This window comes from Micropterus salmoides, unplaced genomic scaffold (assembly GCF_014851395.1).
Source record: "Micropterus salmoides isolate LMB-PRFRI ecotype aquatic unplaced genomic scaffold, ASM1485139v1 Ms_hic_scaffold_3, whole genome shotgun sequence".
In the NCBI taxonomy this organism is placed as follows: Eukaryota; Metazoa; Chordata; class Actinopteri; order Centrarchiformes; family Centrarchidae; genus Micropterus; species Micropterus salmoides.
The window spans coordinates 14,674,821-14,702,276 of record NW_024042261.1 but is presented as its reverse complement, the minus strand read 5'-3'; the positions used below and the strand labels follow the sequence as shown (position 1 = coordinate 14,702,276).

Sequence of the window (27,456 nt, the reverse complement as noted above, 5' to 3'; positions counted from 1 at the left end):
ACTGAAGTAACAGTGCTGTGTCAGGAACTGGCTACTATAACTGAAATGAAGAATAAAAGCTTTACGGAATGTTAGATGCCTTGTTTGGGTGCACCTCTGACCCTGGCAGTGTGTGAACGCTGTAAATGGAATTACCTCCACTGGAGAGAAAGAGGGCAGCTAGGCCTTGGGTAAGCAGACACTGGCTGCACCTCTGTTGCAAAGGAAAGCAAACAATGTAGTAAGGTGGGCTGGAAACCACTTAAGCATGTTAGTGGAGTATGCATGTACAGAATGTGGTTGCAGGTGTTTGGAGAAAGAAAAAAAGACAGCATCGTAATTCCCACAATGCCATAGTTCCGTGCTTGCTTATGAAACGCAGAGCAGCTATGTCCACTGGAACAGCTGCCACTTGGACAATCCCACAAATGCATTCTAGCTTTTCATAGAACGCTTATCTCTTTCAGGAAGTTGTAAGCAAAGCCGTACATGCCTGCAACACAGAACATCACTTGTTGTGTCTTCTTAGGATCAGAAACAGCCATGGACATTAGTAGTACGCTTGTCTTGTAGGCATGGTAATACCAAGGAGTGAACAGAACAGCATGTGTCTGTGTTTGAGAGAAACATGGAAAAAATATGTGTTTGTGTGAAGTTGTGAACTGCTCCTCCGTCAGCTTGACCCGAGTGCACCCAAGTGAGCATAAGCAGGAGCAGGCATTGCGAAATGGTTTTGCAAGATAGCGCTATGCTGTGGCAACTTAACTGCAGCTGTCAGCACTTTTTCTGTGAGTTGTGTGTGTGTGCGCGCGCACGTGTGAATCTGTGCTTTGCAGGTATTGACAACGTTAAAATAATGTGGTGAGTCACAGCCCCTTAGTGGGTCAACACTAGCAATTAGTATCAAATTTCCATAATGCACCAATGTTGCTTACTGCTCTACTAATAGGCTCATCGCCACCTGAGCTGCAAAAAAAGCACAGGGGATTAGTTCATGTAAAACGCTGCACAATGCAAATTATCCAAACATGCCGCCATGTGGAACATCGCTCTGTGTAAAGATGAGAAGTGAAACCACTCAAAGGTTTAAAACCGAACACAGCTCACAGTTGTGAACTTCCCTGTGTGTTCCTGGACTACCCCTGGAGTAAGCCAAGTCTTCTAGGCAGGGTCAGAGAGGCAAGCCTCAGCACTGCAGATTCATCACCTCAGCCTGCCTCTCCTTCCCTCTGGAAAGTCAGTTTCGACCACTTCAGGAGGGGGTAGGGAGGGGGAGAAGAAAGGGAGGTAGAGAAGACAGTGTGGTTGGTGGGGAGGGAGTGATTAGGCACTACTGCCTGTCTCCCATGCTGGGCAGTATGCCCGTGCTCTCCCTGTGTGGCAGTGAATATAGGGTCAGAGTTGGGTGCTTAGATAGAGAAATAAAGGAGATGGAAACAGATCCCCAGTGAGATCAAAGCAGGATGACAGAGAGGTAAATCACTTCTACATCAACTATAAATCGTGTATCAATAGTCAGTTTGAGCCACACATGGCAAAACAAAATGTGACAGAACTTAATTATAAGTAAAAATAAAACTGAAGAATGTAATTAGTTTATCCCATGACTACTTTAAAGCATGCAGTGTCTAAAAGTTTGGTAGCTACATGAAAGAATATTTATAAACTGGAAATGACTGTTGTATGAACTAATCACTTTTTTTGCCAACGTGCCATCATTAAGTCTACTTTTATGATGAATGTCTACAAACGTATAAATAACTTTTTTTTTTTTTCATATGGGCCTTTGTTTCACACAAATCACAAAAGGCACACCAATCACAGTATGATTCATTCAATACATACACACGCAGGTTAAGAAGGCTGTTGCCAGTCTGTGGAGCCTCTGGCGTGATTGCATTTTTCTGTATTGCGTGGTGTCCAATATTGAGCAACCAACAACGTCTTCACACTGAAATACGTTCAGGACGGTATGTCCCTCTCAGCGCATCCAACAATCATCACTGTAGCTTACATCAACGTAATCTGCCACCAGCTGGTTATGTTACGAGCAAACATTTAGGAGTAATGTTAGTCTCGTGTTAGCTGTCAAGCTCTCACAGAAGAGTTGTATTACTCACCGTCCATCTTTTCAGCCTTTATGATTGTTAACGTCGGTTTCATATCGACAGCTGCCGTCATGATCATCAGATCGGTGTGATTTAATAACGCCGCGTCCCCTCTTTTATTCTAACAGCTCCAAAAACACAATATAAGGGAAAATCGTCTCTTCCTTTGACGCCCCGGTCAATTCTACAGGCCGATTTCTTTTTACCTTTCCTCTCACACTTAAAAATCAGTTTCTTGTACTCCTAACTTGTCTTTCTCTTTCCCTCTCTCCCTCTCCGGTTCATGTACACACACTCCCTCCTTTCCTCGTTCTTTCTTACTCACTCACTCACTCCCTCCTCTCTATCTCTGTGCTATGGGCGTTGCATTGCACAGACGGAGTGCGACGACAGCTGAAGGGGGCGGTGTTTGGGGCTGACTCGCCAGTTGATTCACAATTCAATTAGAATGCCCCCCCCCCCCCCCCCCCACACACCACACACACACACACACACACACACACATACACGCACTACTACCACCTCCCCTAAATCTCTGTGAGAACCAACTTCTACCAAGACCCTTTCACGTCATCAGACGCTCTTAGGAGTCTACATGTTCCCGCAAATTACTCTGGTTTAACAGGATGAAAAACACTGGAGATGTGAGAGCTGCTGAGTAGCCTGCAAAAGAGCTGTAGTAAGGCTTGACCACAGTACTAGTCAAATATGACAGTTAATTCAGCAACTCCAGCATCTTTCATGCCAAAAGCAGCAAAGTTTTACAAATATTAAAATACAAATTACACGATAGGGGGAATTGTACTGGAATGTTAGAGGAATAGTATACGGGAAGAAACACACAGTACAATGGTGGCCATATTAGACACTCTGTGAACCCCCCTGTAGGAACATCTCAAGAACAATATTGTGATACATTAGAGTAAGTAAGAAAGCAATCTGTTGTGATGGTTGTAGATCTTAAAAGCTTATGTGTGAAGAACCGTTAACTATGAGCTAATGGGAGAGTCTGGACTGTCTGTTTCCTATATTCTGTAGGTCCAGGCTTCCTCATAACTTGTAACTCACCCTCATAAACACCACAGAGTATTTCCTGTTCACCTCGTACTGATCAATAAAACCAAGCTCCGTCTCTTTTCTTTACACAGCTGCATCAGGTGTTGGTAAGGAGGTAGTCTACATATTTGCAAATATGTACAGTATTATGGTAATGAGGACTATAAACAGTGGATGGTTTAAAAGGAGGTCAGTCGTATGGATATTTAAATCACTCCAGCTGGGTTTCTGTCAAGAAGACCATCAATGAAAATTCAGTTTGAACAGGGCAAACTGCCTGTTATAATTCTCTGTTTGGATTTCTTTTTTTTTAGACTTTTGTGCCTTCTTATCTACAATAATCAGGAACAATGGCCATGCCTTACTGGAAATTGAATCAAGAATTTGTTCTGCCACTGGAAAAAAGAAAAGACAAGAGAAATATTGGGCTTTTTAGCCGCAGTAAGGCTCCACTCTGAGCAGACCGCTACCATTAGGGAACACCTCCCATGGCAACAGAAACAGTAATAACAGATTATAATAGTAATTCTCACACAAGTTCCACTGGAGCCTACTGCTTTTAACAAAAACAAGAAAATTGAGCTCCAGCAAGAAATAGTGAAGGAAAAGCATGGAATAGGCTATTTTGTTCATTAAATAAGCAAAATAAATGGTTTTCTCTATGGCATCCGCCCTCCTTTTCCTTACATCAAACGTCATCTTAAGCTACCTTGTTAGTCATACGATGCTACTACGATGCATGTCAATATGATACTTCTGCATGCACTGTATGCTTCTGTATACGAAGGCTGGGGAGCCGGGAATATTGATCACACATGGATTTTTAAACCGGTGGTACTTCACTGGCTCCATTAGCAGCCCTGGATCAGGTTTCATTGGCCTGATAGGAGCATCGTCTGGGAAGAGTGCTGGTGGGTTCTGCGGTGAGAGAAGCTGCCTCACCAGAGGCAAAGTAGAGGGGGTGATGGTGAAGAAGAATGGAAGGGGGAGGCGAAAGGTACCTCACTTCATCTATGTCAGTCTCTCACTCTCTCTGACTGGACCTCTTTGTTTTCTATTAATGAACTCCCTCATATCTGTTCTTAAAAGGACAGCCCGGATCCTTTTGTGCCTAAGGGCAGCCATTAGGGGTTTAATGGTGTTGCTGACTAATATCTGGGCTGGCGTCACCGTAGCCCACTTCAATTTGGGATTTCTTCTCCCTGTCTTCACTTTTTCACACCAGATTTTTAAAATAGGCCTACAAGCACATACATTGTATTTTTACCAATTCATTTTCAGAGCGCATACTAAAACTGATGTGATGAAAACTGTTTAAGTTAAATTGTAAAAAAAAAAAAAAGTAAAAGGGCAGTTTTCTGATGAAGTTATTAAATAAAGCATTGTTGCTCTAAGTTCCCAATTCTAGGAAACATCTGAATATATTTCTGTTTTCTCAGAACGGTATGTTACTGATCTGTTTCTCAGAGCAATGACCATTTCTATCGCCCTTAGACAGACTCCTGTACAATGACCCTAAAGACAAACATATTTCTATGAGCAGTACACTGACACGAGGAAAGTGATTTGAACGGTTAAATGCTAAATGCGTTTGGTTTATCTTCATAGAGATCTTGATATCAACTGTAGGAACTGCTTGTGTCAAAGATTTGCACAATACGAACCCAAAAAAACTTTTGTTGAAACAAACTATGTCATTTCCTATTTAGACAGAGGGATTATTGTTAATTGTCTTACACTCATGAAACAACCAGCCAGTGTATGTACAAGCACACTTGAGGACACATGTCTCAGATCAAACAAGTTTTGGTTTCAGGGTGTCTTTTCTTCACCTGGCATATGCTGTTGCCATGGTTTTGACAGTTAACTGGCTTCACTCATTTGCGTGGCAATGTAGTACCCCTAGCTAAAGCAGCTTTTTCTCTCCTCGCTGCTCTCTCCTTCTCGCTGTCTGTCTCTCGCTGGCACATCTGTTTTGTCTGCCTGTCTATAATTCTTAGATGTAACCGTTGCACCTGCTACTTTTCACAGAGTTAACTGAAAGGTTATTCGATTTAGAGCAATCCATACACCTGTCAAGTGATATTTTCCTTTGATGTTTGTGCCTATGCAGTAAGTCGCAAGAGTTTTGCTTTATGTATTTAGATTTCAGAGATATACTTTCTTTCACATTTACGAACATAACATCTGAAAAGATGACCAAATTCGAAACAAAATCAAAGTGTAAAATGCCTCAGATAATGATTGTGGCCTGACAGGTTTGGTATGTTGTGAGAACAGACATCATTTAGCATGTAATCTATCAGTCACTCATTTACATTCAAGCACCCACGGAGATGGGTGATGGACACACAGACACACACACAGAGCCAGAGAGAGAGCAGACAGTAAAACAGTAAAACAGCGGGGTCGTTGTGGTGTCTGTCTAGTAGCTCAGTCTCAGCCCTATCTGTGGTGGATGCTGTCTGAAGGTGCCACAGGCTGGATGCACTCCTGCTGAGATCAGAGGGTTAGGTGGGACAGGAGCACTGTAACCCTGTGTGTGTGTGCTCACTCGCATGTGCACTGTGCGTGTATATATTTCTATTGTGCCTCACATTCCAAAGTCTATTCTGAGAGTGTGTGTGTGTGTGTGTGTGTGTGTGTGTGTGCATGTGTGTGTGCGCGCACTACTAAAACGTGCGCATGTAAGTGCACTGGGAAAGTAGCAGGGCCTCCCTGAACAAAGGCTCAGCTCTTTTCTGAACAATTAGCTTCGCTAAAAAGGACATCTCTTCCTCCATTAGCGGCACCACGTGCCCCCCATCACTCCATTGTGCAGATAATTAAATTATCCCCACCCCCCTCCGAGTCTCTTTGCCTCCCAGACCTCCCTCTTCTTGTCTTGCCCTCCCTCCTCTCTGTTACCACCACGCTCTCAGATAAAGCTCAGCTAGTCCTCGAAGCTGAAGGGAAAATACATCACTCTGCGGTTTTAATTTATTTCTCATTGAATAAATGAAGGTTGAACATAGTAAGTAGCCACACTCAAAATAAGCGTACATACACTATGAAAAGATAACAATTGCTATGAAAATACAGTTGCTGGTTGTTGTATAGATGCTCTATATATTGAGCCATTATAGGGAAGAATTGACCTTTACCCACTACAGGATGGACTACATTCAACAATGAACATGCATTACAAAAGACAGTAAGAGGTACTTTTAACATTACTGGTGTACACTCATTGTAGTTAACAGTCTGTGAATATTGCTAAGCTCATGATATAAACAATGAAACAATGGGAGGTATCTCTAAAGGATTCATTAAAGCACCACCTTTCCTGATGAGCTGGCATCTGTTGCATCATCTCCCGTCAGTGATTGCATGTGTTTCAGAACTGCGTGTTCTTCAACCGAAGTGGTTTGTAATTAGTCACCGCACTATCAAGAGGAACCTACCACACTTACACTTCCTAGAAACAAAATTCGTAGAACTCTGGGACAGGGACCTTTAAAAACTGGTTATTTGGCTGATGCTTTAGAGCGAGAACATTCCCTTAAAATGCTAACTTTTAGTGTGAGGAAATAAGAGACATTTCTTAAGGTCAAGAATATTTATTTGGAAAAACAGTTAAATAAATGGCTTATCAAAAGAAAATTCATTTTCACCATCACCACACGTTATTCTTTGAGATGGTTTCCTTTTAGTTCAGCAAAGCTGTACTTTGAGTAATGGGATAGAAATTCCAGAGTGACACTACTGTAAATGCCTGATTTCAATGGATATGTAACTTCTCAGAAGTCTTATGTGGAAATAGGTGTCAAATAATTCAGATTTCTAAAAATACTTCAAAACCTTACAAATATAAGCAGCAACATATTGCCTCTTTCCTCTGTTTGTTGACCAACACCTTTTGCCTCAGAACTATCATCACACTGTGCAGTTCAAATCTAGGACCATGGCAGCAGTTTAGCCCATTCCTCCACAGTTGTCTGTCGCTTTTCCGTGTTTCCACTCTTGTTTTGTTTTATTGTTGGAGGGGGAAGTGTGCACTGGCCTGATTAGCATCACTGTTTCCTCTTTTCCCATAACCCTCCAGACCCCCACAGGCTGCCTGTTTACTTTTAGAAATAAAAAATGGGACTGCGCCCGTGAGGACGTGCCCCTCATCAGAGGCAACCCCCCCCCCCAAGGCTCCACATCTCAGATCCTCCTCCCCTCATCTCTTCTCCTCCCACCAACGCCAGTCCTGTGACTTATTCGTCTCCTTATCCGTCTTCTCTCCTCAAACTGTATTCCGCCCACCCTGTCCCCCTCCTCTTCCAACTGTCCAGCTGTCAAATCACATCAAATAAAGCAGGCCAATGGTCCCTGAGTGCCAGATCACAGCTGTGTCTGCGTGTACTAAATGGGAGGGCATGTTTAAATGTACAGTGAACTCATGAGTGCCTGGGAGTAAATGTGTGTGCGTGTGTGTGTGTGTGTGTGTGTGTGTGTGTGTGTGTGTTTGTGTGTGTATGTGTGTGTGCGTGTTGCTGCTTTACTGAATGGGAGGATGCTGTAATACAATACACACTAGAGTGCAGGGTGTGAGTTTAATGAATGAATTTTGTGGAGTATGCATCACTGCAGGATGTTGGTGGAGTGTGTATGCATGTGTGTGATATCTGTGCCTGGATTTCAATGAGATTGCACAGAAATACACACAGACTCTGTTTTCACCACACACGCATGGTGAATTGCCACAATGATAGTTTACCCCAGGTCCTATGGTGTGATTGTTGGATAGTGAAGAGTAGAGCTGGGTTAGTGTAAACCGTCACCATGGCATGGCTGTTGTCAGGAAGCAGTGTGTGTGACTTTGGGCTCTGAGCCAAACATGCAATGGTCCTTTAACATCCAACATCCCTGCCTCACATCTGCTCTGTACTCTTTCCTTCTCACACTAGCACATTTCATTTTAACAACACCCAATCCATTCTCCAAGAAGTGAGTTGAGCTCCTATGTAACTTGCCCACTTTCAAAGATAAATAAACTATATCAACCCATATGTCCAAGACAGTGGATTTAGTTTGTGGGATAGTTAGGAATGTTGTCGACTACGCACCTTAGTCGACATTTTCAAAATATTTTGAAATGGGTGATTTAAAAAAATGTAATTTCATTTTAGACAACTAAAGTGGATCCATATTTTAAAATAAAAATTTGTTAAATGACAAGGAGACAATGTGAAAGGGGATTTATAGAGAAGTGTAACCAGAACAGTTCCCCTCTTTCAGAGGTTTATAGTCATTGTTAGCTCATTATTTAGCTGCCTGGACCAAAGATTTGCTATTTTGGTTCACTCTCACCATAGTGTCATTTTCAGACACTGCAGGCAGCTAAAAAAGCTCTAAAACGCCACTGTGCACTACCTGCTCAGCACCAGACAGACACCGTTAGTGACTACCTGGGGAACACAGTAAAGCATTTAGCAGCTAAAGAGCTGATATTTCCCTCACGGGTTGGTAAAGACAAAAACAGAACTTGCATTCATCAGGTGTACACAAACATGACACAAATGAATGATAATGTAGCTCCACAACTACTGAATGTGTGAATAAGCAACTGGTTGCTTGCATGTTTGCCATATTAACGTAAAAGGTGATATGTCAGTGTTGTGCACTGAACTTGTAGAACCTGTAACCACTGCCCCCAAGTGGCCAAAAAGTTTAAGGAATGGATAAGTTTGTATTTACACATATCTGTTTTTATTGTTGCTGATGACAGTTCTACCTTTACACACCTACCTTTGAATCAAACAGAATAAACTTAAATTAGCGTACTAGAAAAGTTTTATATTCCAGCAAATCTTCAGTTGATCGACTACGAAGTTTCCTGTTAATTAAATAAAACACGTATTTACTGTTAATGAGTAAAAACAACCTCACCATTAAAAACTTCCACTTCAAGGCTTAAAAAATGCATGTGCATGCACATGTGACTTCAAAGTAGAAATCTCTGAAGCATCAAACACACAGCAGGAGGAAAATGAAATCGTTTATACCTCCATTTCTAATTATATACAAATTGAATATGAGGGTTCTGAAATTGCAAGTACTAAATATTCAAGGGTAGACCGTGTTTTCTGTTGGAGAGAAATGAGTCACCGTAACGGCTGCAGGGTGTGGAGACTGTGACAAAGGTTATTTAGCTGTGTTTGAGGTCAGCACAGATGCCAGATGCTGGTAGTATAAAAACTTCAGCAGCTCTATATGACTTTGACAACATCTTCAGGTGACTTGTATGCTCTGAGACCTGAGCTCTGCATAGTGTAGGATTTAGAAGGATGAGAAAAAAGGTCAATGCTCGGTCATTTTTTTTCCACTCAGCAATGTTTATGTCAACGGTTTAGCGCTGGGAGCAATGAAGTGAGGGCTCCAAAGGAGTGTGTCTCTGGCAACAAACATCAGCAAATCCCATCAAATCCTGACTCCTTCTCTTACACACACACATACACACGCACACACATATGCACACTCATCCCCCCTCCACCTCTCCAGAGACCAAACCAGAGGCTTGGGAAAAAGATGGCCGCCCTTTGGCCCCCTGTCTTGCCCCCTGCATCCAGCTCAGGGAGGTGACGGAAGAAAGCTTGTGCCCCCCAGCACCCCTACCCTACTCCCGTGGCGTGCGTCCCAGTCCACCAGCATCAATCACTTTTAAGGACATGAAGAGGCCAGAGTCAAACACAGGCAAATGCACTGGAAGGAATGTTCCAGTTAAAAATAAAACTCATTTGAAAAAAAATGGCAGAAAAAATAGAACGGATTGGAAGCAGAAAAATGCAGGGCATTTGGATGTCCCCAGAAGAAAAGAGGGAGACAGAGAGAAAAGACGGAGGTGGAGGGGTATCTGGTAAAGGCATTGCCCTTAGGGTCAGCATCACCAGCATCCCTCGTGCAGCAGACGCAGAACAACAGGCAACTTTGGGACTGTGTGTGTGTGTGTGTGTGTGTGTGTGTATGTGAGTTCTGAAAACTAAATGAGGGAGTTTGAATGTGTGTGTCAAAATGAGAGACATGAATGCTAAGAGAGTGACTGATTGTCTATTTAGCATTCCAGTTAACACAATATCTTTTGTTTGCTCCAAGTTGAACTATGAACTATTGACTATTTTTTATCATTACATATTAAAGCATGTACAGTATGAGTAAACAAGAAGGTAAGTTGTGTGTTCTTTTATTTTTATAGATTAACAGTGAAATATTTTGGTTTCACATCAGCTGCATCAAAGTTACTAACAAATAGTTGCGTATTAGACACAATGAAATATTATTTGTTAATAAAAGTTAAACTCCATCAAAAATACTGTTATATTTCCAAATGGTGTCATGTGGTTCTATTAAAAATATTTGCGAATTGTTAAATCATGACTTATTATGCATGTTGCCTCTTCTTCAAGTACCTTGTACCATGTTTGAGTTCCATTGACTGTGTCTATTTCTTACCTGTAGGGCACATGTCGTGTCCATTGGGTACCTCCTGCAGGGGAATATCCTGGATGTAAAGGGGCTGTGATGGGTAGTACTGCTGCTGAGGGTGAACCACACTTGGGAGCTGGGTCTGAGGGCCCATTGCCACCCCTCCACTCTGCCTCTGGAGACAAACAGCATACAGTATGGTTTAGCCAAAATGAACTGAGCTGCATGGGGAAAAGGGTTCTTTTTCAGAAAAAATGTTTACTGCCTTTTGATTTATTTTCCTATTTTGCTTTGTTGGTGCACTAAAGAGAATATCAATCAAACTGGTGTTGGGTTATTCATTTTAAGAATGGCTTTTATCTGTTTTCACAAATGAACTCCGTACTGCATATGTTTCACAGCTGATTCACTTCTGTATAATTCATTTTATCTGCTTCGGGATGCTGTTGGTGAGCAGTTTACCACACCGCATAGCTGTGAAACCAATAAAATGCTGTGTATTCTACCCACCTGAATTAAAAAAACTAACAATCAAAAAAAACCACTTAAACCATGAATGGAGCTGTTATTTTGTAAATATTTTACCAATTACTTAGCTCAATGAACACTTTACAATGCAAAGACATAGAGCAGTGGAAATAGATACTTGGTATGTAGCAAGGGCTCAGTAACTGCATCAGCTCAAATAGCATAAACATTTGAGTGCTGGACAAAATTCAATCTATAAAATCAATTATTTCTATAGCTGCAGCAGCTTGAATTCTAAGCACAAAATCATTCTTGAACCATTAGCGGGTAAGTGAAACTTTCTAGTGTTTTACTGCTCTGAAAACAACTTGGTGTGTATTTTCATGTAAAAAAAAGTTTAGAAAATACATTTTATCTGTTAAGCAATGAAAACATGTTTTTGATCAAACTATCCATTGGCTTTGGCCGACAGCATAACCTTGGAAAACAATTTTTCCATTGTTTTCATGCACAGATAACCCTTGCAGCTAAATTTGACTCATTCAGATTATCTTTGTTGTGTTGTTTTATCTTGCTTATCACAGAAATGTTCGCATAAGAGGTTGCACCAAGGGGGGAAGTCTAAAGTCAGCCCTTGACAGGGGAGCTAAGATAGATATGAAAGTCTATGTGGATACAAGAGATACTAGGGAAGAAGATAGCCACATGGCCATTTTTAGCATATCCAAACTTTCATTTGACAAGAAAACAAAAAACTCAATACATATTGTTGGATGTTTGTGTTTGAAAGTAATGTGAACAATGGATTGACAATTTTCTCACAGGAGTGTGTCTAATTAGATATAATGTGCATTTTTAACTTTTTAACTTGCCGTGTTAAATAGGGGTTATAAAAGATGTTTTATTATACAATTTACAATTTTGATATAAAGTGTTTGTAATGTACTTTCTACGTAGTGTACCCACCGGGTTATCTGTCTTTAAAGTATATGCTCATTTCATGAACTTTAATTTAAAGAACAAAAATGTCTGTAATGTTTGTAATATGCAAAACTAAAAGCAATGATTCAGTTATAGCGTGCAATAAGAGGGATGTTAGACTGTCATATGTTATATGTCACATGTGTAACCAGCAGACTGTCTGAAAGAGTGACTGCAGATCTGATAAGCAGCCCCTGTTTAAGCACAGCAGCATTTATCAGTAGCCAGCCAGCTTTATGGATGGCAAACATGACCTGAGGATCAGGGAGGCCAGTTTACAAGTTTCTTTAGAGGTTTGTGGGGGACGCTGCCTTCTCCTATCAGTCCAGTCAGCAAGGGGGAACAAGTTGGATAGGCATTGAGGGAGCCACATGGATGATTTATGGATTAGAGGAATAGACTGACATAGATAACAGCGGAGATATCATTAGCACCAAGCTGTTCTGATCAGTTCAATTGGAGAATAACTTTTAGTGCAGAAGTCAGTCTACAGCTAATGAAAACCTTGAAGGAGCCTTCTACGTCTTTTTAATTTGAATTAAGAAAAGGTATAAATACTGTACTGTACATTAGAGGCTGACATTTTTTCAGGTATCCGGTGGGTCACTGGATTCCCATGGTATAGGAGTCAATATTCATGTTTATCACATCACTGGGACGGCACAGGAAAAAATACGGGAGCGAGTGGGATGGGAATTGTAACAATAAGTGAGTTTTTATGTATAAATAAGCACTTCTAATATCAACAAAGACCATTTTCTTTATATAGAACATAATGCTAATCATGCTCCTGTCTTTTTTTATTATTTATTATTCTCTCCTGTCTGCATGGCGTGTGTGGAAGGTGGACTGACAATACATTGTCAATGCACTGGCCAAATTGTGTGAATAAAAAACTGTGCTCTTCGGCATTTTTAGTATGAACAGGTTTGTGCATTAGATGTTGTGCCTCCTGTCTTTTTATATCCTATGTTGAGATTCAAGTTCCATATTAGATTTGTTAGTTTGTGCCTGCATGGTTGTTTATTTACATGTTTTTTACACAGAGTAATTAAACATATATAGAAAGGTACATATTTTTTAAATCAGTTTTGCAATATGGGAACATCAAACCTACAGTGCATACTATATATAAAAATGACTGAAATTTTAAGTTTATAAATATGGAACCATTCTCATGTGTCAACTTTCCAGTGCTTGCGCATATTCATTGATTCATTTGTTCATCCGTACGTTCATTGTCTCGAGTGTTTAGTTTATCTGCCCCCTAGTGGCTCTGTGAAGGAATTAGTTAGCGAACAGGTGTCATTACCTGTTCCTCTGTGTTAAAAGGAAAAGCACAGGTGTAATTAATGACAACAATAAAATGCTGCATAGCTTACTAGAATAGCTTAGAATCTGTTTGGAACTGAACTGACGTTAATGTTAATGTGCACATGTGCTTTTCCTGCAATGACGAATTTAAATATCTGCCATGTCCCCCCATGTACCATAACGTACTATGTTAACCTTTTGAGTGTCCAAATTCTGAGTGGTAAGATTTTGCACTATACAGTACACGCAAAAATTCACACAAAAATATAATGCCTATTCATATGTACACTGCTCTTTGCTATCAATCCCACAATCCAATGTGTCACATTTTATAGATGCAAAAATTCCAGCAGTGAGACTCTACACTGGTTAGTGTTTGACACAAAATGATGCTGATTCATAAATGTTTAAAAATATCAATTTTCTACTCACTTTTGAATAAACTTTTGAGTGCCTGTTAAATACTGTAGAGGGTAAAGAATAAGTGAACAAGGAACTGATTTTAGACGCACTTGCTGCTTCTCTCTGCATTATTGCATAACTATGCAGATGCCATGACTTTATTTATATTTATCATTAGAACATTATTTTATTTTAAATCAGAAGGCTGACTGCATGTCATTCCAAACCAAAGGTGCATACGGAAGTGCTAAAAATGTGTTGCTTCTGTAGTACTCTAGAAGGGAAACTTCACACTGTGTTGTATAATTTCTTAGATCACCTTTGTAGTAAGGTGGCATTCTCTTTTTAATTGCTACAGGCTGCTTGGAGGCCCAGATATTTTTCCACTGTTCTCTGCATACAGTCTTTGTGAAGCAGAGAAGATAATGAAAAAGTGTAAACATAAAAAAACACATCAGGCCCTGCTGTGTTTTGCTGATAATTCATGTAAATTCAAGACAATAGAGCTATCGAGGTGACCCAGATTCACCTTTTGACCAAGTCTGCCCCAGTATACAGTAGTCTCAATTTCAAAGGCAAGCCCCACCACCTGAGCCAATTAGGACTCAGGGAGCTGTATCCTTCTATGTTTTATATCAGGCCGGGTGGGGTTTCCATTTGCATATAACCTCAGTCTCTTATCCTAATGTGCCGGCGCTCTGCATACAAATGGAGGCATTTATTCTGCTGCTCCTTGGCCTTCACCCTTCAAATGCTCATCTGACAGGAATCCCAATGTTCCCAGCTACCACTGTCTCTGACTCTGTATTCAGCTCTCTCATTTGGAAAGCGTTAAGAGCTTTGATGTTCTTGCAAACAGACTGCTGCAAAGCACTGTGCAGGTGGCTTAGCTGAGAAAAGTGTTATTCAGTAGGGATGGTCTGACTCCAATGTGATTGGTTAGTGGCAAGGTTGGAGGCCTACAGGTCTCAATATTTATAATATTACTTGCTAAAGAGAAGTGCATCTTGCCACAGGCTGTGTTGTGCAACACAGAGCAGTTCATAAGGGCAATTTCACAGCCTTGCAGAAAATCATCTTGTTCAACAGCTCTGTTTCCTAACTTTTGACGAAACCATGAGGAACAGCATGTACAGATACAGGCACTATTAGTGCAACTCTGGTGGACTAAACCCAACAGGAAACATGTTCAGATAGAGTGTGTTCCTGTGAGGTGATGAGATCCAGCTCAAATGCCCCTGCACACATTCTTACACTACCATGTGGTGAGTAGCTAACACTTGTATACGCACACAAATACTCATTCCCTCACACTCCTGGCTGGCTGTGTGGCAGGTAGCTGAGGCAGCCTTAACATGGGAGGTAATTTACGAGGGAGGTCTTACCATTGTGCTCAGACGGTCACAGGGGTGAAGGGCCGGGTAGGAAGAAACTGGATCCATGTAGTAACTCATCGCGGACAGTGTGGACAAAAGAAGCAAGGCCTGCTGAAGGGATCAACACACAAACAGACGAGGCAGGGTGGACTGATGTATCTATCACACTCTGTTTACACTTTGTGTGCAAGTGTGTGGTATATATTATGTGTGTGTTTGGGGGGGTGTGAGAGAGGAGAGAGAGGGAAGGGGGTCAAAAAGAGAAAGAGGGGGGAGAGTGAGAAATTTGAGCTGGGTTAATAACCTGCAACATCAGCTCGCTTAGAAGGGAGGTTTTGGTTGCGATTTTTAAAAACACAGTCAGTTTGTTTGATTTTAGTTATATGGCTTACAGGAGTGGTTTGATATATTTCATTAAAACACTGCTAATTATTATGTGGAATATTAAGTATTTCAGCTGAAGCAGATCCATCCATCAAGAGGCTTCAGCCTAACATTTCCATCACTTCTCTCTCACCATATAACTCCCTTCACCTTGTGCAAAAAACTGCCTTCTCCACTCATCTACCTCACCTCTTCCTCCTCCTCTTTCTCCCCTTCCTCTTCTCCTTCCTCTCCATCCCCCTTTCCCCCCTTCTACACACTTTGCTTATCACTTAACATTGTTTACTTGAAGCAGCATCAACAAAAGAGACTAGAAACTGAGCTGAAGGATTACATTAGAGGAGGAATGGTGTATATGGACAGTGGCAGGTCCCATCCTCCTCACATTCATATGTTAAGCAATTTGGCATATCTAGTTTGTGGCAGCTGCTGACAGACTGAGGGATGATGCACTGGTGCTCAATGCTTGCAGATGTTCATCAGCTCAAAAAGATTCAGATGCTCTTGTTTCAGAAAAAAAGTACCCATACACTAAGTGAATAATGTGCAAATCAGTTTTGTCATTCAAATGCATGCACATGCCTTAGGCTTTTACTTAAATGCCATTGATCTGGTAAGAAATAAAAGAGCAAAGCAGCCATATAGCCTTTATTATGCATGCTCTTATATTAAATAGATCCTACTTATGCATTACATATTTTGAGTTAACTGTTTAAGGCAGTCTCTAGCCCTCAAAGTGAAGGAAAATGAAAAATACTACCGTAAAGTTCATTCTTAAAAGAGATAAAAATGTACTTTTTATTAGCTTTTTATTAATAATTATTATTATTACAAGGAAAATACGCAAAAAATAATCAGAGTTGAAACAGATAGAAAGCAGCGCATCTCAATTAAAAATGCGCGTTGCACGCTTTATGAGAATTCCTGACGGGAAGAACAGAAACTTTAAAGCCAACACTTTCACCCTGATCCATCAAAGGAGCGTCGATAATATCTCACACACTCTCATCCTACAAGATGATTTGTAGTTAATTTTGGTTCAATAAAACTTTGGACTTACCGACTGCTGGTGCGAGAAGTTTCCTGTAAACTGGAAGCGCTGGGCAGCTGAGTGTGACAGCTGAGCGGTGGACTGCAGAGATGCTGTACCTGCTTGCAGCGAGTCCCACAGAGGAAGGAATATTATGCACACTTTTAGTCCCTCCCTCAATCATATGGTGATCCTCTCCAAATTCTATTTCCCTCTGTATAGTCGTTGAACTTTACATGTAGCCACAATACAGGTGTAAATTTGTATAGAGCCCAGTCAATAATGGGTTTAGTGTGACCTAACTTTTACAGTCTAAAATCCTTAACTGTAGTTTTCCAAAATCAAGTCGGTGAAGTGTATTTATCGAATATCAAGTCAACTGGGACTTTAGTATTTTGCAGGGAAGTTAAAGGATGAAGTTAATAAAGCAAGGACCTGCAACAGCATATGTGTTATTCTTGACTCCTCATTCCTTAAATAACTCAGATCTATATTCTCTCTTTATTTAGGGCAATATTTCAGTAAAATGGCCTGTTTAAATGCAACCTAAATTTTAATTAAGTTTGTTTATTTGTTTGTTTGTTTTCCTCTTACAGACAACCAAATGTCTTACTGGGGAAAATAGCAGGAAAGAGGCAGGAAAATATCACATGGGTGTGGGGGTGTGATGATAATGACAATGGCTGGTCTTCCTGTGATTTTGTCATATGAAAACCCAGCTGTGTGGGTGTATGTGTCACATCAGGTAGAGGTTTGTTTAAAACAACAATTGGCCATATTTGGACATTTGTGTCAAATTATTTTCAGTCAAATCCCCCCCCCAAAATTTGCTAAATATCTCCTGGCATACACTTGTGTTGTCCTGCATGGTGAACCTCTAAAATCTGGCATCAAACAAGGTTAAAACTAACCATCTGAAGAATTGTAGCTGTCAAATCAATTTGTTTCAGGTCTTGCCAGAATGCACCTGAGTAGCTTCTTGAATATGTATTTACTGTACATCACTGACTATCATATCATCCTCCACCTTGCACCTCCTACGCCCAACCAACAGCCAATGCATGTGGGACACTGATTAAAGCTATGACAGAAACGTTGACCACTCTTCTGCGAAATGAGAAGTTCCCCCTAGTGCAACACAATATCTACATCCACCTGCTCTGATTGAGGTTAGTGATAACCAGGTAAGAGCGTGAAGCTTTATCTATTTGATTATTTATCGCTTTATTTATTTAAATATTTCCCCGCTGCATTGCTACCTAACAGCATAGAGTGCTGTCTCTCTCTTTCTCTCTTCTTATGTCTCTCTCTCTTTCTCTGTATCAGCTTAACACTCAACACTTGCGAGTCATCTGAAACACCTTGTGACTCCATGATAATTCCGTGACCCCAGTGCAGCATTTGTTTGAATTAGAAAGTGCACGGTTCAAACTTCCTGACAGCCCCTGCTCTTAACAGTAAATCTTAAAAGTCTTGGGGTAAGGAGGTGTGAGTGCGTGTGTGTGTGTGTGTGTGTGTGTGTGTGTGTGTGTGTGTGTGTGTGTGTGTGTGTGTGTGTGTGTGTGTGTGAAGAGCTGGTGGGGTGGGCGGCGGGTCAAGTCCAAGGTGAGAGGCATGAAGAAGTACCATAAGGGGCTCAGTGGCAGGGAGCCTATATTTTCTCAAGACCTTGTCTGAATCCCTTTGCGTTCTGTGGGCTCAGAGCTCCGGGCCCCCAGGGGACACAGATGGGCAACACGTCGAGGGCAAAAGGCGAAGGTATGACTTATTGCCATGTGGAGAGAGAGGCATGGGACGCGCCCCCGTGATGACACCAAATTGAATAAAAGCGGGAGTGAATGCGATCCAGATCTCCAGCCAATGCCCCAGCAATGCTGTTTCAATTAGCTGGCTCACCAGTTCAAAGGCGAGGCCCTCGATACACTTCTGCTCCGCATGAAGCCACTATCATCACGTTGCCCCCTTGCCTTTCACCTCCCCATTATGGTGCCACCTTTTTCCGATCAGAGCCTCTATCTATGCTAGGCTGTGCTCATGTTTCGCATTAAACAGATAGTGCTTGCTATCAGCGCCAGTAGAAGCCATCAGTCAAAAGACCTGCAGGGGTTTATGGCCTCCACCATCACTCGCTTAGTAAACTCTTACAGTGTTCTTGCAGCTACATCAGATAGATGTGATATGGGTCTGTTTCAATATCCACCTGAATATCTGAAATCCTGAAAATAATGCAGGAATATATTTTCCTCCATACTTTTTTTCCATACTTGACAGGGCCCACGTAGGGTCATATTCATACCCTTACCATCTGTTCAGAAGTGACAATTCCACCATACAGTACACTGATGAATCAAACCGCATTTGGGGCTACTGGAACATCTGTACAAAAACACTAAAAAAAAGATAAATAAGTTGAAGTCCGACCAAAACGAGCAAACCACGCTTTGGGACATAAATTCCACAAACCTAATGTTTCAGCTAGGAAATCCAAATGTTTTGTAGATGAAACATCAGTAATAATAAATGGGACTGTCCTGTAGCCCATGTGTTGTCTTTATCATGGGATACTGATGGATGTCTGTCATCCCAATGCTTTATTTAAATCAGTACATACTGCTGTCTGTCCTCCACTGATTCCCTGCGTTTCGGTGAGCAGCTCCAGACTGTGAATCCTTTTGTCTCATTTTCTCATTTTGGATCTTCCAAAGATAGAACTGACAGGTAATATTAATGGTCTTTTATTAGCATCGTCCTGATTGCTACAGATTTTTGGAAGCAAGAGATAGAGGGAAAGAGCAAAAGAGAGAAGAAAGGAAAAAAAGAAAGAGAAAGAGAATATGGAAGTCCTCCGCCCACCGCTTCTCACAGGAGATCGCCTCTCTCTTTGATAGCCTGCCCGAATCTGTTCCCCCCATAGAAACTGCCCTGCAGATGTTGTTGCTGTATGCCGACTACAAAGAAGGAGCCCTTTATGAGAAGAACATCTATTTTGGGCCTCAGTGTTTCCGAGCTGTGGTGCTCAGAGAGAGAAGCAGAGGCCTAATCTTTCTGCTGCTGAAAACTCTGTTTTATTCCTTGCCCATGATATTTTTAGATTAAAGCCCAGTTCTAATGAATAAAGTGAGGATGTAATATTTTATGACAGTATCAATATGCCTTCACTGCGGTTGTCTTGGGCCAGAAAAAGCCTGCGTTGCTATTGGCATCGGCAGAGAGAAAGTGGGGGGAAATTGGGGAGTAACCTCACTGAAATAAAGAACATGGAGAAGCCTTTGTATCGGGACTGACTAGATTCATTTAGAATTGTTTGTGGTTACAACTCCCACCCTCACCCACAGAACCATGACTTTGTTGCACTGTTGACTGTGAGGCAAAGGTCTTGGGGGCAATATTAGGTCTTGATATTATCTTTAATTAAAGCACCAATCCCTCAGCCAAGTTGTCCAAACAGTCCTAAATAGGCCCTGTAAATCAGACAAACATCCTCAATATCTGATGGGTTGAGAGTGTGTACTAGGGCCTCCAGATGGTTTGTGTTTCTCAAGCGTTTCACAGGGGATGGTACGGGACAGCAATCTTCTGTCCGAGTGTGCCTCTTGACAGAACAAGTTCCTCCGAACCACATGCTGAGTCATTGGATTTCTGCCTAGTTCGCTCTCTGTCCCTTTTCTTTTCTGTCTCTTTCGTATGTGGGTTTGTCTGTAGGCTATGTGTCTTCATATACTGTACCTTTTGTCAGTCAGTGTGGTGTCTATTTAATGTCATGCCCACAACCAACTGACTGTGCCAATGAAATTAACACAACACATATAGGATTTTATGCAAAAAGCTAGTTCAGCACAAAAGACACTGAGCAGTGACAGATCATGGATTTGCATGTATTTTACACCATTCTTCAAAGACTGTGAAAACAAGTGTCGTTTTCAAACCTTATACCATGTTTAATAAGTGTAAAGGTAACATTGCTTGGCAAAATAACACCCTCACGCCGACCTTTTGTGAGAGAAAAACAGATGACAGAGTTTAGAGATGAAAGGAAAAAGCAAGCCGAGGAGGGAGGGAGAGAACGAGATGCTGAGTCCAACATGCCCCGCTTGATAAGCTGCTGGACTGGCGCCAGAATACTCCCCCCCAAGCACACACACATGCACTCAAACACATACACAAACACCCCACCCAGTGGTCAGCTTGACCCCCCCCCGCCCCGTACACACACCATCCCCACTCCAGTGGCGTCTACCGCTCACTATTCCTCTTCATTAGTGTCCCAGAACGAGATGCTTGTCATGTAATTAGCCAGGGAGGTTTTCTGAATGCCTGTGTAACACACACTCTCATTAGAGAAGTGAGAGAAGGCTGGAGCGAGAGAGGAGAGGTGGAGAGGCAAGCCTGGGAGGCATGCAGAGGTTGCGCAATCAGTGACACAGATGGGGAGAGAGAAAGACAGGGGGACAGAGACAACACACCAGAAACAAGTGTTGATAGGAGGAGCGAGATTTTTGACTTGAGTGCGCCAACTAGGGACATGGAGTGGACAAAATGATGATGACTTACACTGGCATGCTCATTAACATACAGATGTTAAGACATTTACGCCAACCTCTGCTCAGTTTTCTTCATCCGATTTCAATGTGATTATCAATGTGACAAGTGAATACAGAACAAAGGACAGAATAAATAAAATGCATAAATTGTAATACGCTAGACACTGAGGACCGCTGAACCTTCCCACTTTTCTACACTCCCACAGTGTGGAAAGTGGCTTTTCCCTCTGACAAGTTATCAATTACCTTTGGGTGGCTTTACCTCCTCAGTGTGGACTCATTCATACACATTTTACACACCCTGGGATAGTTAATTTGTTAATTTTTTTGTTTAATGTGAGAAGTAAATATAGAAGTGGTTTAGCCCTTGTAGTATTTCAGGATTTCTCTGGCCACTTCTTGTGAGAAAGAGGTATCATTAGCTCTACTACATCCCTGTTGTGTTCACACTGATAACAACATCAGTGCCGCTAGTAGATCTGTCGGCTTTGTCCAGTTCATCCAGCCTGTGATGAGGTGTGTGTGGTTCAGGCCACAGAGGAGGGCTTATCGGGGTGATGAGAGGGAAGAAGGAGCTGCTTGTCAGTGGCTGGTTTTCAAGAGAGTCTGTCTTGTGTCCTTTGTCTGGTCTCTTCCCTGTCTATATACTTCAATTTCAACATCCCCTCCCTACCACCAGACCTGCGCAAAGAAAAAGAAAAAGAAAAGCTTTGTTTTTTAACCCACCCAGGTAACAGGTAGGCAGCAATAAGTTTGAATTAAACTAAAGAAAATAAATATTAACTGAGCATACTTTTTATATTACAGTTTGGTTTACTGTGCTGATGTGATAAGCCCAACCAATTCAAGCTGTGAAACAAATGCTTCGAGATGTATTTATTTGAAGTAAAAAAATTACCTGTCTTCTGATGAGCATCTGGAGAGTGTGTTTCAGGTAAGTGCATCCTGACATTGAGAAGTCCATTGAAATAGCATGTTCTTCTCAGTGAGTGCAAGTAGCAGAACATGTGAAAAGCTCCTGATGAACTTGCAGTAATATGAACAAAATCACAGGAATGTGTTTACTTCTTTTGCTGAGCGTAGAATACCCAAGTCTTTAACACTTTTCGGGATCAAGCGGAATGACGTTTTTGGACACAATATAGCAAAAAATGTTACCAGATCTCTGGGAAGACAGCAATTTGATAGATTTAGCATGATGCAGGTTGACTTGAATCTAGTTAGGATTTCTTCCAGGTGATGGCAATGTTCTCTGAAAGGGTGGCTGTAAATTATGACATCAACTGCACTATGGGAGGTTTTCCATGGGAGGCCACGAAGTCTACATTAAGCATTGACATGTGGCTGGAGCACAGGCTTAACATTAAAGTAATATAGTCCACTGCCTGTTGTAAATGCTCTTTTTTTACTGCCTTTCTCTACCAGCTCAACTTGCCAGTAGCCTTGCTGAAGGTCCATTGTGGAGAACCAGGCAAAGCCCGACACAGCATCCAGTGTGTCATTGACTCTGGGATGAGGGTGGGAATCTTTGATTGTCCCAGCACTGTGTTCCCTATGGTCTAGGCAGAAATGCCGTGTGCCATTTTTGTTGTGCACTGGGACTATAGTTTTTTTCATCTGCTTTCAACAAGTTTTCAACTTGCAGTCAGTATTTCACCTCTCTGTTTAATTGGTGTGGCATCACCAGTGCAAAGATGATGCTTGATTGTCCCTGTCGGACTACTGATCAGTATTTCTAAAGCAGTGATTTCAGAGACTGAACTCCAGAAAGTGACAGGTTTGTACAGGCAGAGTTGCATCACATGGGGGTAAAGTTGCACAACATTTCTCTTTAACTGGTATGACTGCAAGAGATGAAGCAGAATGAAACTGAATGAAACCAAGGTGTCCAGAATTCATCTCAGTGTTAACTCTGGATAGATTTAGGACTTGAACAATAGCTATTTCCAACTTCGAGAGAGTGTGCCACTATTATGTCACAGGCAGAGGCAAACATGAGAACCATGCAGTAGTCAGTTGGCACAGGCGAAGCAGGTGTAGCTGCTGACACACAGGCTGTGATGACCATGATTATGACTAATAAATTGTAAAGTGTCCTATAGTAAGATTCTTGCCATCTATGTTTTCACCAACTATGGTATTACTTCATTTTTATCTGTTGTGCTATTTTATTAACTGTAGTAGCTCTATATATTTCAAAAGTAATACTAGCTAGATCTTTCCTATAGTAATACTATAATGATAAAATAAAATGTCCAGCTGTGTTGTGATTAAATGAGCCACATAAGCATTTCTATATTCTTGGCTCACGCTTCAGACAACAGAGCCAGAGTCAATTGAAGAGCACACTTCAATACCTTCAACAATAGCAAGGATGTTGGAAGAAACAGCGCTATCAGGTTGTGAATCGTTGTCATCGGGCATTAACTGCAGGGTGTCACTGAGGCCCTGTGATGAAGTAGCTGATGTTTGCTCCTCAACGGCAGCTAATGAAAGTTTTTGGTTGGAGCTGAAGTGTACATGCCTTTCACGAGACTGGAAGCGAACACTACCACTTATGTCTGGACAAATCTGAATCTGCAATATACACTAACTAGTAACTATACAGTAGGTGTTGGATAAATGTAATGTACTTGCTAACTGCTGCAAATTGATTGTAACTCCCAAGTCAGTCAGCAGGTAAACAAGACGGAGAAGAGGGTTTACCAAGTGAAAGTAATGTCATAAATTTGTGTCTGGGGTCTAGATTAGGGTTCTCTCTCTTCCACTTTCACACTCTTACTCCCACTCTCTATCACTCTCCATTTGTGTGTCTCTCTCACACATGCACAAGCAGCCACACAATCTCTTGCCCATCTCTCATCACCAATGTCTGGCAGGGTGGTGTTTCTTTGTTTCTCTCCAACTTTTCACTCCCAGACTCATGCTCCGATTCCCATTTCCAACCGCCAGCCGCCCCCACTCACCCCACACCTAACTCACCCCCATACTCCCACTCCCACCTCTTACTGTGCAGAAACAGTTATTTTTAGCTCAGTTGATGGTTTAAGGATGTTAAGTCCATATTGTGCCATGGACTTTCAGGGAGGAAACAGGCTATTTCTCTTTTTGCCCCCTAACCTCCACTTCATTTCCTTCTCTGCATCCTCTCTTTCCTTCTCAGAAGTCCTCTCTCCAAAACACCCCCTCACCAGCACACTTTCTCTTTTTCCCCTACCCTAGCCTCACCCTCTCTCTAACCACCATTGTCAACACAACATCACTGCCATGCTCTCACCTCCCTCTTCACACCTACACAATTCTCTCATTTTCTCTTTCTCGTCTATGTTCTCTCTCTTCCTAGCAGTGATCTTTTTTTCTTTTCTACATGCAATCTGGGCCTGTAATAGACTGCTCACCCACTCTGCTGTCTGTCTATGGATGGACGATGCTTTCAGTATGGCACCTCACACTGCTGTGTTACCAACCCTTATACTCTATAGTGACTGTTCGTGTTGAACAAAACATTCCAAGAACATCCTAAAGTGCTATCCAACTCCAGATTTGTACACTTGTCACTTGCATGTACTGATTTTGTTGTAAATAATTTTAACCAAAACTTTATACCAGAAGTTCTTGATGCAAGAATATTAGAGGTCAACTGATGTAATAGGAAATTATTATTTATTATAATATTATTATTTAACTTGTGAAAGTTATAGTTCTCCAGAAACTTCTGCAGATAACAATGCAGAAATTTTGAGTTACATTTTTAACAGTGGTTTACTCAAAGGTTTGTAACTTATTGAGAAAAGTTTCACACAATCTCGACATAACAGACTGCCGCTATCACACTTGTTTCACAGCTCAACTCTGCCCTCTATCAGTCAATTTCTGCAATGCAGGTACAGCTTAAACTATAATTTTAGCAGTTGCAAGACACATACCCAAACTAAATGTCGGCTTGGCTTTGAATTAAAATGTTGGGGTTTTTTTAGACATTATATCAGTTTCTGTCACAAAAAATCTCTAAACTTACTTTCTCTAAAACACTACCTGACATACATTTTGAGCTGATGGTGTCTTCTGTCAGAATGCAATCAGAAAGCTGGCATGGCCACCTACCGGCTTCTGTGCGTCTCACCAGCTGTCTGAAATAGCCCTCACCATATGTTAACACTTTACTCCCCTAATACCCATGATGACAGCGTCGCTCTGTCTCTTTAAGTCCCGGCGTGGAATGCTGTGGTTTGCCTAGGCGTTTGGGGTAGTGCCCTCACCCACACATAAACACAACCCTAAATGTGACTCACTGTCCTTCTTTCTCGCTGTTCCTCTCCTCTTTCATTCTTAGATGCCTCCCTATCCTTGTCTGCCCTTGTGAGGATGTTTCTGGTGTTGTTTTTGCGGCCTGTACTTTTCATTCTGCTTCACTTGAGTGTTTTAAAGAAAACAATGTCCTGCCCTCATCTGGCAGGCACAGTGTCAGCGTATGTTTCCTGTTTCACATGTTTGTTTGTGCCACAGGTGAAAAAGGAGGGTGCCATTGTTGACTTTGGCCTCAATAACCTCAGGAGGCCTTTTTTAAAGCTTCAAACAGTTCAGAATAGGAAACAAAGAGCTTAACTTGCAGATCCCAGTATTTTAAGGTTCTTTTTGTATTCTGTACACTGCAAAAACTGAGCTCTCAAAAACAAGGGAAAAAAGCATTAAAATGGGGGAAATAAAACTTAAAATTAGCAAAATTATCTGTCAACAGAACAAGAATATTTCACTTGCTACTAAAGGCCAAAAAAACTTGAAACAAGTGAAATTCTCTAACATAAAAGTCGCCTGGTAAGAAGAAATATTTTGTCAGACAAAAAACAAGTGTATTCTGCCTTCGATTAAGATAATTAATATTACTCAGATTTTAGTTTTTGCAGTTTATGTTGTCAATGGATAAATTGCAGGTAAAGGTATCTTAATATTTAATACAAACACGTTTTAAAATGCCTTTCTTAAGAACTTTAACACATTTTAATGACAAATCACTCAAGTTAATGTGCACAAAAAAAGTTAATCATCACCACTTGTTCATAATGTATCCCATTCTAAACTAAATGATGCCAAAATCCTGAGTGAGCCACTCCTAACTTGAACCAGAGAGCCCTCCAGTGGTAGAATCTGGCTGCAGCATTCCCTATGAATGGGATCAATAGGCAAGCTCCCTTTATTAGATCCAGATTTGACCGTCTGAAGGCACAGATGAATGATTTTTGTAGTCTGGTGAGCAGCCCACATCGAGTTCAGCCTGTCAGACATGTCTGGGGGGACGTGGGGGAGGAAAGAGAGACGCGGGCCTCAAAGTAAAAGCCTTGAGAATGTGGGACAGGGGTAAACCCTAAACCTGAGAGCTCAGCTCGGGCTAGCAGCCTTCCAGGGAACAACACTTTTCTTATTGAGCCAGCGGGCCAGACCCAAATGAGAGGTGACAGCATATTCATTTCACTCAGTGTTTTTCTTTAAGGGCTTTTTAAAATGCTGCTGAATGATGAGCGGTCAGTGGATTTATAGTTCAGGGGATGATTTAGGCTTTCTAAATGGCACTGCTTTCCTCCTGCTCTTGCTCACACTGCTTTTTTTCCACAGGAGCAGTCATTTTCAGGAGCTTTATTTCAGCCTCATGTTGTTCATGCAGGGATGACTCCCCCTGGCAACCGAGATTGATTTAAAATGTAATGTGAGCACCTTGTTTCCCATGCCCAGTCTGGACTAGAGGCAGGGTGTGTCCACACTTACAGCTGAATTGACATAAGATAAGTGGTCTGGGAAATCCATGTATTTACCCTCAGAAAAGAGAAATTCACATCATTTTGTGGTGTTATGAAAAGTAATTATATGGACACATAGTGTAGGTGCAATAAGCACAGGCACACACTGGACACTGACCAAAATATACTCTCTTTTCTTTTGATTAAGTGCATACCAGAACATACTGTATGTAATGACAACGTGCATTTTGTCTCAACACCATATGTCCTTTCACAAACATCCACTCTCCCAAGCTCTCATCTCAGCGTATCCCCCCTAGGGGCAAGAATACCAAGACTGAACAGATGAGGTCCCATAGTGAACGTATCAGTGGTTTGCTCTGGACCTGATGAGTGGCAACACATCAGGAGGCATTGGGAGGTCGTTAATTTATAGGGATGCTATTACCTTCATAAATGCTTGCCTCATAAAATGACTGCCTTGCTTTAATTTAATACTTCCCCTTGCTAATTATCACCCCACACACAAGCTGGCCGCTGTCTGTGCTCCGCGTGAGCTATTTTCAATGGACAGGCAGAGGAAGAGTTCTGATAAGTTTCTTTGAATTGTTTTGCTCTGTACCTGTTGTTTGGGCA

The 27,456-nt window shown here is 41.5% G+C and overlaps 1 protein-coding gene across 5 annotated transcripts in view; it reads right to left on the bottom strand.

Moving 5' to 3' along the window:
* The window catches only part of ets1 (v-ets avian erythroblastosis virus E26 oncogene homolog 1), a 37,682-nt gene extending 20,964 nt beyond the window's left edge, over positions 1–16,718 (bottom strand). Inside the window, exons 1-3 of one of the 5 annotated variants that reach the window (XM_038692581.1) lie at positions 16,578–16,718; positions 15,143–15,244; positions 10,620–10,767 (exon numbers count right to left, since the gene is read on the bottom strand). In XM_038692581.1, the coding sequence (XP_038548509.1) occupies positions 10,620–10,767; positions 15,143–15,211 (217 nt within the window). In that variant the 5' untranslated portion in view covers positions 15,212–15,244; positions 16,578–16,718. Of the gene's footprint in view, positions 1–2,099; positions 2,419–10,619; positions 10,768–15,142; positions 15,312–16,577 lie in introns of those variants that run through there. The other 4 variants (XM_038692582.1, XM_038692583.1, XM_038692584.1 and 1 more) reach the window with 4 other exon arrangements.
* Between the last annotated feature and the right edge of the window lie 10,738 nt (positions 16,719–27,456).